Genomic DNA, 11,909 nt, shown 5'->3' with positions numbered 1-11,909 from the left:
AGGCCCTGTCTCAAAATAAAAATAAAATAAAATAAAATAAAATAAAATAAAATAAAATAAAATAAAATAATGTGCCTCTGTCTGTTGCCTTTTACTTTTCCTGCCTCCCTTTTCCATCCTTCCCATTTCAGTGCTGGGGAAGCCCCAGGCTTTTTTTTTTTTTTTTCCTGCCAGCAAATGGGTCTCTAAATCCAGACAGGCAGGTACAGGGACCTATATCTTAGATGGTAAAGTGTCACAAGTACTTAACATCCACTCTCTTCTTTTTCTCCATCTGTTCCAAGGTCTTCCCACAGGCCTGCAGTAGGGCTGTTTACCATTGGAAGCAAGGGAAAGAGGAGGAGACCAATCTAGAAGGATGGAGGTTGGTGTGAAGCAGGGATAGTCTCTGGGGATGACAAGAGAGGGTGGGCATAGGAGGTGGCTGAGATTTAACAGGATCTCAGTGGAGTGCTGGATTGCCACAGTGCTGCCATGCCTCCTGTGGATTTCAGTGCAGGAAATGATAGGAATATGGGGGTAAGGGTGGGCTGGAGTACGACTGAAGGAAGACTTGATGGGGGGACCATGAGATGGTACACATTCGTATATTGAGCCTGGGCTCTGGCGAGGCAGACATTGGGGTCAGGGATCAGGGTGCTTGTCTGTTCTACCAGGGACTTGGTTTCCATTACCTACTCTTTGTTTACTTGTCCATAGATCTGCCTGCATGTCTGCTACAGGGCGTAAGATCACTGGAAGCAAAGAAACAAAGAGGAGATTGCTCCTGATCAGTATAGACTGGTAAGAGTGTGGGGACTGCCTGGGTAGACCTCTAGAGTGGGTTGGTGGAGACCAGTGTGCATCCAGTAAGGACCAGTGACCAGTCTGAAGGATGAGGATCCTCAGCCTCTCCTTTTCCAGCCACCTTTCCCACCATCCCTGTCACTTACTCCATACCCTCACCTTAATTCTGGTACAGGGAAAAGAGTGTGACAGCGTCTTGGGGAGTGGGGTGGACTGAGAAGGGTAGAAAGGTAGTTTGCTAATAATATGCCTGTCCCATCAAGAACAAACTCTCTACTCCCATCTGTCCCTCCATCTGTCTGTCTGTCTGTCTCTAGGTCCAGAGATCTCATGAATTTATTTATCTACTTTAGGGTGTATTGCCAAGATAAGCAAGAGGAGAGGAGGGAACTGCCTCGGATCATTACAGGTTGGTATGAGGGTGGGGCCCTGTAGACAGGTGACCAGAGTAGGTCCAGTAGAAATCAAAGTCTGGGACTTCTTGGTTGCTCCCATTTATCGTCAGACCTCCTACCATCCTTTCCACTGTTCATTTGGTGTATGGAAATGTGTATAGAAGTACCTTGGAAGAAAATTATTGGTTATTGGGGAAGGTGGAGACAGGATGAAATAAGAGGAATGGATAGGCTGCTAATCATCCTCTCTTCCACCAAGCACATGGTTCTACCCTTTTCTGTTCCTATATGTATCTATCTGTATGATGCAACAAAATCAGAAGAGAAATTTTAGTCCATTTCCTTCCTCCACTTCTAGGTCCACCTCCAGTGGCAGCTGTAGTGGCCTTTGAGTGGCTGAAGACCAGCACCCTCACAGGCCTACACCCACAACTACCACTCTCTTTACCCCAGCCCAAGTGCGCTCTACCATACCTTGTTCGTGCTTTCAGCAGGGGTGATTACATGGGCCGCACTCAGGAAGTGGGCTGGGTGACTGCAGGACTGGTGATCTGGGCTGGCACCTGCTACTACATTTACAAATTTACCAAGGGAAGAGCCCAGAGTGTGAGGACACTTGCCAGAAATGGATCCACAGTTAAGATGGAGACTGTTGTTGGGGTACAGAGCCAGACCTTGGCCATAAGTGAAGCAGAGATTAAGACTAAACCCCAGGCTGAGACTGGAGCAGAAACTGGAACAAGAGGTGGGCCTGGGGCTGAAGTAGAGACCAAGGCCACTGCTATAGCCAGACACAGAGCCAACTCTCAGGCCAAAACAATGGTTGAGGCAGAGGCAGAGACTCAATCTGAGTCCAAAGTGGTGGCTGGAACACTGGTCATGACAGAGGCAGTGACTCTGACTGAGGTCAAGGCCAAAGCCAGGGAAGTGGCCATGAAGGAAGCAGTGACCCAAACTGATGCTGAGGCTGGCAAAATAGTTAAGAAAGAAGCAGTGACGCAGACCAAGGCTAAAGCTTGGGCACTGGTTGCCAAGACAGAGGCCAAGAGAGAAGCAATGACCCAGACCAAAGCTGAAACTCATATATTGGCTGAAAAAGAGACAGAGATTAACAGAGTAATGGTTACACAGAGTGAGACCTTGGCAGTACCCAGTGAAGTGGTCAAGATGGGGGCCACGAACAAGACTGGAATTGTGGATGAAACCAAGACAAGAGCTCTGGAAGAGACTGTGAGTGTGGCTAAGACTCAGTCTGAGGCCAGGCCTGGTGCCACAGTTGATGCTAGGGGAAATCCCAATGGCATGTCCAGGGAGGTGGCTGGAGTGGACATGAAGTCCTGTGCACAGTCTCAGGCTGTCACCAAGATCAAGGGTGATGACATGCCTGGTGCTGGGATTGAGGACATGGGGAATTGCAAAACCATGTCTAGGGCAGAGTCTGGGGCAGACATGAGGGCTTCTGCTCAGCCTCAAATTGTTGCCAAAACCCAGACTGAGGCCATTCCTGCGGCAAAGGTTGATGCCGGGAGTAACACCAATGCCATGTGTAAGGTGGGGGCAGGGGCAGATGTGAGAGCTTGTGTACAACCTCAGACTGTGGTCAAGAAGCAGGATGAGGTGACTTCTTGTGCCAGGGTTGATGGTAGGGGAAATACCAATGTCATATCTAAGGTGATAACTGGAGCTGACATGAGAGCTGCTGCTCAGCCTCAAGCTGTTGCAAGCGCTCACGCTGAGGCCATGTCTGATGCCAAGGTTAAGGACAGAGGCAATCCCAATGCCATGACTAAAGCAGGGGCCAGGGCAAACCTGAGGGCCAACTCCCAGGTTGAGGCCTTGCCTGATGCCAGGGATAAGAGCAGAGGCAATCCCAATGTTATCGCTAAGGTGGGGGATGGAACAGACATGTTGTCCTGTACACAGCCTCAGCTTGTGGCCAGTGTTCAGGCTAATGCCTTGTCTGATGGCAGAATTAAGGTCAAGGGCAATGTCAATACCATGCCTAAGGAAGGAGCTGGGGTGGATATGAAGGCTCAAGGTATGGCCCAGAGCCAGGGTGAAGCCTTACCTAATACTAGAGGTAAGGCTAGGGGCAAAGCCAAAGCCAAGTGTAAGACAGGGTCTGGGATGGACATGAAAACCTGTACACAACCTCAGACTGGGGTTAAGACCCCAGCTGAGGCCTTGCTTGATTCCAGGGTTGATGGTAGGGGCAATCCTAATGCTACTTCTAAAGCCGGGACTAAGGCAGACCAGAGGGCCTGTGGTCAGCCCCTGGTTGTGGCCAATCCCCAGGGTGAGGCCTTGCTTGGTGCCAAGAATAAAGTCAAGGGCAATCCCCATGCTGTGCTTAAGGTGGGGGCTGGAGAAGGTACAGCAGATTCTGCCCAGCCTCAGGCAGTGGTCAGTTTCCAGGGTGAGGCCTTGCTTGGTACCAAGAATAAAGTTAAGGGTAATCCCAATGTTGTGCTTAAGGCAGAAGTTGGAGCAGGTGCAATGGGCACTGCCCAGCTTCAGATTGAGGCCAGTTCCAAGGGTGAGGCCTTGCTTGATTCTAAGAATAAGGTCAAGGGTAATTCCAATGCTGTGTCTAAGGCAAGGGCTGGGACAGATACAACAGGCTCTGTCCAGCCCCAGATTGTGGCCAATTCCCAGGGTGAGGTCTTGCCTGGTGCCAAGAATAAGGTCAGAGGCAATTCCACTACTGTGCCTAATTCAGGGGTTGGGCCGTATACAACAGACTCTGCCCAGCCCCAGGCTGTGGCCAATTCTCAGGGTGAGGTCTTGCCTGGTGCCAAAAATAAGGTCAAGGCCAATCTTAATGCTCTGTCTAAGGCAGAAGCTGGGATGGGTGCAACAGGCTCTGTTCAGTCCCAGGCTGTGGCTAATGCCCATTGTGAGACCTTGCCTGGTGCCAAGAATAAGGTCAAGGGAAATTGGAATGCTGTGTCTAAGGCAGGGGCTGGGATGGATACGAGGGGCTCTGCCCAGACCCAGGCTGTAGCCAATTCCCAGGGTGAAGTCTTGCCTGGTGCCAGGAATAAGGTCAAGGGCAATCCCAATGTTGTGTCTAAGGCAGGGGCCAGAGAAGATACAATGGGCTCTGCCCAGCCTCAGGTTGTGGCTAACTCCCAGCGTGAGACCTTGCCTGGTGCCAGGAATAAGGCCAAGGGCAATTCCAATGCTATTTCAAAAGCAGAGGCTGGGGCAGGCATAATGGGCTCTGTCCAGGTACAGGTTGTGGCCAGTTCTCAGGGTGAGGTCTTGCCTGGGGCCAAAAATAAGGTCAGGGGCAATTCCAATGCTGTGCCTAAGGCAGAGGCTGGGGCAGATACAGTGGGCTCTGCCCAGCCCCAAGCTGTCGCTAATTCCCAGAGTGAGACCTTGCTTGGTGCCAGGAATAAGGTCAAGGGCAGTACCAATACTGTGCCTAAAGCAGGGACTGGGGCAGGCACAAGGCACTCTGCCCAGCCTCAGATTGTGGCCGGTTCCCAGGGTGAGACCTTGCCTGGGGCAAGGGACAAGGCTATGCCCAGTTCTGAGGCAGAAACCACAGCAGAAGATGAGGTCTATGCAAAGCCTGAGGCTGAGGCCATGCCCATTTCTGAGAGTGAGGGTGGGTCAGGCACTCAAGCCTGCAGAAAGACTCAGCCTAACATCCATGACTACTACTGGAATGGGATTGGTGTTGAAGATTGGATTGCTGCTGAGCGGTGGATCAAATTTAGATTTCAGACCATGGATGGAGACTGGGAAAATAGCGTGTCCTGGGCTGATGATGAGAATGAAGCCAGTATTGGGTCCTGGAGTGGGGTTAGTGATAAGGCTGGGATTATTAGGTCTTGGGCTGTGGCTTGTGATGAGGCCAGTGTTAAGTCCTGGGCTGGGGCCAGGGCTGAGAATGAGGTTGGTATTGGGACTTGGGCTAGAGCTGGGGAGCAGGCCAGTGGAGGGCTCTGGGCTGGGGGTCAGACTAGTGAGGGGACCTGGGCTGGGGACAAGGCCAGTGGAGGGGCCTGGACTGGGGCTGAGAACCAGGCCAGTGGGGGGTCTTGGGCACTCGCTGGGAGTCAGGCCATTGGAGAGCTTTGGGCTGCGGGTCAGGCCAGTAATGGGTCCTGGCCTGGGGGACAGGCCAGTGGGGTGTCCTGGGTTGGGGAAGAGGCTATTGGAGGGTCCTGGACTGGGGCTGAGAACCAAGCCAGTGGAGGGTCTTGGGCTGGAGCTGGGGCTGGGAATATGAGTAGTGTTTCATACTGGGCTGGTGTCGTGGATCAGGCCAGTGGAGGGTCCTGGGCTGGGACTAGTGATCAATCTGGTGGTGGGTCCAAGCCTAGATTTGAGGATCAAGCCAGTGGAGAAGGGTCCTGGGCTGGGGCTGGTGACCAGGCTAGTGGAGGGTCAAGGTTGGGGCCTGAGGACCAGTCCAGTGGAAGGTCTTGGGCTGACACTGCAGACCAAGCCAGTGGAGGGTCTAGGCTGGGCCATGTAGATCAGTCCAGTGGTGGGTCCTGGGCTGGGACACTTGATCAATCTGGTGGTGGGTCCAAGCCCAGATTTGAAAATCAGACCACTGAAGAAGGGTCTTGGGCTGGGGCTGGTGGCCAGGCTGGTGGAGGGTCCAAGGTGGGGTCTGAAGACCAGTCCAGTGGAAGGTCATGGGCTAACTCTGGGGACCAAATCAGTGGAGGATTCTTAGTTGGGGTTGTGGACCAGGCCAATGGAGGATCCTGGACTGGGGCTGGGCATCCAGCTAGTGGTGGGCCAAAGCCTATATTTGAGGATCAGGCCAGTGGCAGAGGGTCCTGGGCTGATGCTGGGGACCAGGTTGTTGGAGATTCTAGGCTGGGGCTTAGGGACCAGTCTAGTGGAGATTCCTGGGCTGGCACTGGGGACCAGGCCAGTGGATGGTTCTGTGTTTGCCCTGGGAGTCAGACGAATGGAGGGTCTTGGGGTGGGGCTAGTGGCCAGGATGTTGGAGGGTCTAGGCCAGGGCCCACGAACCAGTCCAGTGCTGGGTCCTGGGATAGCCCTGGGAGTCAGGTCAGTGGAAGCTCCTGGACTGGGGCTGGGGCTGTGGATCAGGTTGGTGGTTGTTCCAAACCTGGATTTGAGGATCAGGCCATTGGAGGGGGGTTCTGGCCTGGAGCTGGGGACCAGACTGGTGGAGGCTCCAGGCCAGGGTCTGAGGATCAGTCCAGTGGAATAGGTTCCTGGGGTGTGGCTGGTGGCCAGGTCCTTGGAGGAGCTAGGCCTGCAGACCAGTCCAGTGGTGGGCCCTGGGCTGGCACTGGGAATCAGGTCAGTGGAAGGTCCTGGATTGGGCCTGGGAATCAGGCTGGTGACTGTTCCAAGCCTGAATTTGAGGATCAGGCTTGTGGAGGAGGCTCCTGGGCTGGTGCTGGGAGCCAAGCCAGTGGAGAATCCTGGGCTGGATCTACGCCTGGGAATGAGGCCATTGGAGGGTCTAGGATGGGATCTGAGGACCAGGCCACTGGAGGATCCTGGGCTAGATCTGAGGACCAGGCCAGTGGAAGGTTCCAGGTCAGTGTTGAGGTGGAGGCCAACGAAGGATTCTGGTTTGGGCCTGGGGCTGAGGCCGTTATAGGGTCTTGGTGCTGGACAGAGGTGAAAGCTGATATTGTGTCTAAGCCTGATGATAATAATGAGGCCACTACTACATCCAGATCGGAGGCTGGGGAATTGGCCATCATTTGTTCTAGGACTGAGGCTGAGAACAAGGCTAGTAGTGGCTCCTGGATTAGATCTGAGGAGGTGGCTTATATGGGCTCCTGTGTAGGGGCTGAGGCTGGGGCTGAGGCTGAGGCTGGGGCTGAGGCTATGGCTGAGGCTGAGGCTGAGGCTGGGGCTGAGGCTGGGGCTCGGGCTGGGGCTGAAGCTGGGGCTCGGGCTGGGGCAGAGGCTGAGGATAGGACTGGGGCTGAGGCTGAGGCTAGGGCTGGGGCTGAGGCTGAGGCTGAGTCTAGGGCTGGAGCTGAGGCTGAGGCTGAGGCTGAAGCTGAGCCTGGGGTTAGGGCTGAGGCTGAGGCTGGGGCTGGGGCTGACACTGGCTGGCCTGGCTGGCTGCTCATGGGCCTCTAAATGGAGCCAGGTGAGGAGTCAGAGCTTCAGGAGCCAAAGTCCTGGGATTCTCTCCATGACACAGCCTGGCTCAAGAATGGGGGTTCTGTACCCCATACCAAGGCCCCGTCCTTTTCTTGGGTAATTTCTGCACACTGAGTTCCTGCAGACTTTATGCCTGCATTTCAGCCGGGCAGCTCCGTCACGGGCCTCCCATTTTGGTGCTCAGGAATGCTTTGGTTTGAAAAAAGTTCCCCAAACCATGACCTATGAGAGTTATAATTGTCAACCCTGGCAACACTTTGGGAGATTTTGTTTCCTTTTTAATTTTTTCTTTTCTTTTTTCTTTTTCTTTTTTTTTTGAGACAGAGTCTGGCTCTGTTGCCCAGGCTGGAGTGCAGTGGTACAATCTCAGCTCACTGTAACCTCACCTCCACTACAGGCACCCGCCACCACGCCTGGCTGATTTTTGTATTTTTAGTAGAGACGGAGTTTCGTTGGCCAGGCTGGCCTCGAACCCCTGACCTCAAGTGATCTGCTTGCCTCGGCCTCCCAAAGTGCTGGGGTTACAGGTATGAGCCACTGCACCCAGCCAAATTTCTTTCTTTCTATTTTAGAAATTAAAGAGAGGGTCTGGCTATGTTGCCCAGGCTGGTCTCAAGTTCCTGGGGTCAGGCAATCCTCTCATCTTGACTTCCCAAAGTGCTGGGATTATAGGCATGAGCCACTGTGTCTGGTCAGGGAGTATTTAAGAACACATAGGCCCAGGCAGCCACAGTTAGTAAGTCTGGGGCTGGGTGGGGCCCAGGATACTGGTAGTTTTTTAAAGCTCCCCAGGTGGTTCCAAGGTCTGGTTAGGATTGAGAACTGTTGGCTTTGGGGACTGCCCCAACCTCAGCCCCATGATCCAACCCACTTCTTACCCCTCTTAAAATCCAGCAGGAACCAGCGATAACAGAAGTAGAAGTGGGTGTAGTCTCCATTCTGATGCATCAGCTCAAACAGCTCTGAGTCCAGGATCTTATGTGGGTGGGAAAAGGGAGAGCCCTGAGCTGATGCTTCTCCTCTCTGGCCACCACTCACCCTCCGCTCACGCGCAGGGATGCACGCGATCCCCAGACCTGGCAGTGGGTCTGTCTGTTGCCCCCTGCCCCGCGGTGCGATCCCCAGACCTGGCAGTGGGTCTGTCGCCCCGTGCCCCGTGGTGTGATCCCCAGACCTGGCAGTGGGTCTGTCTGTTGCCCCGTGCCCCGCGGTGCACTCTCCCCCCCTCGGATCTCCTTGTGGAGGCTGGGTTGCTCCCTGCTACCCCTCTCATCACCCATCTCTCAGGGCTGCTTTTTATTTTTAGGGTTATATGATTTTCTGGGTATCTGATGTCATCAGCAACCCCTACTGTTCGCCAGAACTTTCATGGGCACGAGAATTCACACACACTCCTCAATTTCTAACACGGAGACCATGGGTTTTGGTTTTTTGTTTTTGAGGCAGAGTCTCGCTCTGTCGCCAGGCTGGAGTGCAGTGGCGCGATCTCGGCTCACTGCAACCTCCGCCTCTCCAGTTCGAGCGATTCTCCTGCCTCAGCCTCCTGAGTAGCTGGGACTACAGGCGCCCCCCAACGCCCAGCTAATTTTTGTATTTTTAGTAGAGGTGGGGTTTCACGATGTTGACCAGGCTGGTTTCGAACTCCTGACTTCGTCATCCGCCCGCCTCAGCCTCCCAAAGTGCTGGGATGACAGGCCTGAGCAGCCTAGCCCGGCCAAAACCATGTCTTTTAAAATGAAAGAAATTAAGTTTCTATGTCAAGTATGTTTTTGGAAAGCTCCCTAGCCTTCCTGTGGACGATGGACAAGCCTGGCACTGCCTGCTCCCGTGCCCATGGGTGGCAACCGGCCTCACCTGGATGAGGGAGCGCATGTTGGCGAAGTGGGTGTCCATGGCACCCCCGTTGGGGAAGTTCTGGCTCATCCTCTTCATGAGGTGGCTGAAGCAGCTGTAGGCCAGCTGATCTGAGGGGAGACCCGGGTAAAGCTGGCAGGGCAGGAGACTCGGGATAGGGCTGGCTCCCATTCCTGCTCTTCCAGACCTGGCCACCCTCTCGTCCTTTTTCCAGCTTCTGCAGCCTAGTCCCAAGTCCCATCCCTCACCGTTGTTGAGNTAGGGGCTCCTGGATTAGATCTGAGGAGGTGGCTTATATGGGCTCCTGTGTAGGGGCTGAGGCTGGGGCTGAGGCTGAGGCTGGGGCTGAGGCTATGGCTGAGGCTGAGGCTGAGGCTGGGGCTGGGGCTGGGGCTGGGGCTGAGGCTGGGGCTGGGGCTGAGGCTGAGGCTAGGGCTGGGGCTGAGGCTGAGGCTGAGTCTAGGGCTGGAGCTGAGGCTGAGGCTGAGGCTGAAGCTGAGCCTGGGGTTAGGGCTGAGGCTGAGGCTGGGGCTGGGGCTGGGGCTGGGGCTGAGGCTGGGGCTGAGGCTGGGGCTGGGGTTTGGTCCTGGGATGGAGATGCAACCACTGTAGAGTCTAGGCTTGGGGCTGGGGAAGAGGCTGGTGTAGAGTCCTGGACCTTGGCTAGGGATGTGGGAGAGGATGAGCTAAGTAGAGAGTCCAGCCCCGATATTGAGGAGATCAGTTTAAGGTCTTTGTTTTGGGCTGAGAGTGAGAACAGTAATACGTTCAGATCTAAGAGTGGGAAAGATGTCAATTTTGATTCTGGAGCTGGGGATAACACCAGCATCAAGGATAAGTTTGAGGCTGCTGGTGGAGTTGATATAGGGTCTTGGTTCTGTGATGGTAATGAAAATACAAATGAGGACAAATCTGCATCTAAGGCTAAAGCCAAAAAGTCATCTGAGTCAAGAGGTACATATCCGTCCATGGTCCCTGGGGCAGGAATGGGGTCATGGGATGGAGCCATGATCTGGTCAGAAACTAAGTTTCCACACCAAAGTGAGGCCAGTTTCCCAGTTGAAGATGAGTCCAGAAAACAAACCAGGACTGGGGAAAAACCTCGGCCCTGGTCTTGCCGCTGTAAACGCGAAGCTAATATGGATCCACGAGATCTTGAAAAACTCATTTGCATGATTGAGATGACTGAAGATCCTTCTGTTCATGAAATAGCCAATAATGCTTTATATAACAGTGCTGATTATCCTTATTCTCACGAAGCTGTTCGTAATGTAGGTGGAATTTCAGTTATTGAAAGCTTGCTCAATAATCCCTACCCCAGTGTTAGGCAGAAGGCTTTAAATGCACTGAATAATATCTCAGTGGCTGCTGAAAACCATAGGAAGGTTAAAACTTACTTAAACCAAGTATGTGAAGACACCGTCACCTATCCCTTGAATTCAAATGTGCAGTTAGCTGGACTAAGATTGATAAGGCATCTGACTATTACCAGTGAATATCAGCATATGGTTACAAATTATATTTCAGAATTTCTTCGTTTGTTAACGGTGGGAAGTGGAGAAACTAAAGATCATGTTTTGGGAATGCTTTTGAATTTCTCTAAAAATCCATCTATGACAAAAGACTTGCTCATTGCCAATGCACCGACATCACTGATTAACATTTTAGCAAGAAAGAGACAAAGGAGAATATTCTTAATGCTCTTTCACTATTTGAAAATATAAATTACCATTTTAAAAGAAGAGCAAAAGCATTTACCCAGGACAAATTCAGTAAAAATTCCCTTTATTTCCTATTCCAACGACCTAAAGCATGTGCCAAGAAACTTCGAGCTTTAGCAGCAGAATGCAATGACCCTGAGGTGAAAGAGAGAGTTGAGCTATTAATAAGTAAACTCTGATTTGCTGTATGTTCCCAAACAAATTTGAGTAACATTTTGGTTTTGCACTCTGGAAGTAACGCACATTGTAAATTGCATTATAACTTCGAAACTGATGTTACCTATGATGGTCTATAGCCAGACCATTTTATGAACACCAAATGAATTCAAGCTTGTACTAAAATACATGTGTTGATTTTATCTTGTCTGGATTGAGATATTTTTAGTATGCTTCATGAGCAGAAACTGAACGGATTCTTCATAAGTAAGGTAATCTTTGGTCCTTTGTGTGGACTTATGTTTATACATTTAAGACTTTATTTTTATGTCATCAATAAAGTTGTGTGTTTTAAGCAGCAGAAAAAAGTCATTGTCCTTGTCCTTGAGTTTATGATCTGTTTGGAAAGGCAAGATATATGGAAACAAAAAGATAGTAATAAAACTGGGAGCTTCCAATCACGGCCAGATGCCTCCTATCAGTGTTTAGAGGTGGCAAAAACTGCTGCAGGCAACAGTGCTCAAGGAAAGTTTTACAAAGGAGGGGGACCCTTAGGTAAGCTGGGCTTCAAGGATACAAAAGGATCAGAAGGGCACTCAAGATGGAAGGAGTGATGGGAAAAAAGGCATGGAGATGGGAATCCTTCTCCAGAGAGAAGTGCTGGCCTGCTGGAATGGAAAGTGTAGGGAGGGTAGTGACGAGAGAGAGAGTCAGGCGGTAAAGGTGAGTTCTGTTCATGAAGCACCCCTAACTGCTAAACTGGGGTGTCTGAATATTACTGCATCCACCCCTGGGAGACATCAAGGCTTTTTGTGACCAGAGGAATGACAAGATGAAAGGAAAAAGATATGGTAGATTTATGTGCAGGAGG

General features: G+C 52.0%; 2 protein-coding genes across 2 annotated transcripts; one reads left to right on the top strand and one right to left on the bottom strand.

The window, feature by feature from the left end:
* Positions 1-288: 288 nt before the first annotated feature.
* On the top strand, positions 289-11,406 carry ARMCX4 (armadillo repeat containing X-linked 4). The gene is given in 6 exon segments (XM_017860603.1): positions 289-364; positions 700-783; positions 1,140-1,195; positions 1,540-7,085; positions 9,680-10,820; positions 10,823-11,406. Coding segments are annotated over 5 exon segments (7,056 nt in total). The 5' UTR covers positions 289-364; positions 700-709; the 3' UTR covers positions 11,062-11,406.
* Positions 7,932-9,413, bottom strand: LOC108521032 (small G protein signaling modulator 2-like). The gene is made up of 2 exons (XM_017860602.1): positions 9,162-9,413; positions 7,932-8,282 (listed from the first exon to the last, which is right to left on the bottom strand). The coding sequence occupies exons 1-2, from the start codon at positions 9,330-9,332 to the stop codon at positions 8,157-8,159; spliced, it is 297 nt and encodes a 98-aa protein (XP_017716091.1). The 5' UTR covers positions 9,333-9,413; the 3' UTR covers positions 7,932-8,156.
* Positions 11,407-11,909: the final 503 nt, after the last annotated feature.

The sequence above is a fragment of the Rhinopithecus bieti genome, unplaced genomic scaffold, assembly GCF_001698545.2.
Source record: "Rhinopithecus bieti isolate Rb0 unplaced genomic scaffold, ASM169854v2 scaffold_57093, whole genome shotgun sequence".
NCBI classification, from domain to species: Eukaryota; Metazoa; Chordata; class Mammalia; order Primates; family Cercopithecidae; genus Rhinopithecus; species Rhinopithecus bieti.
The sequence above is the reverse complement of the archived record's forward strand: the minus strand, read 5'-3'. Positions and strand labels throughout refer to the sequence as shown.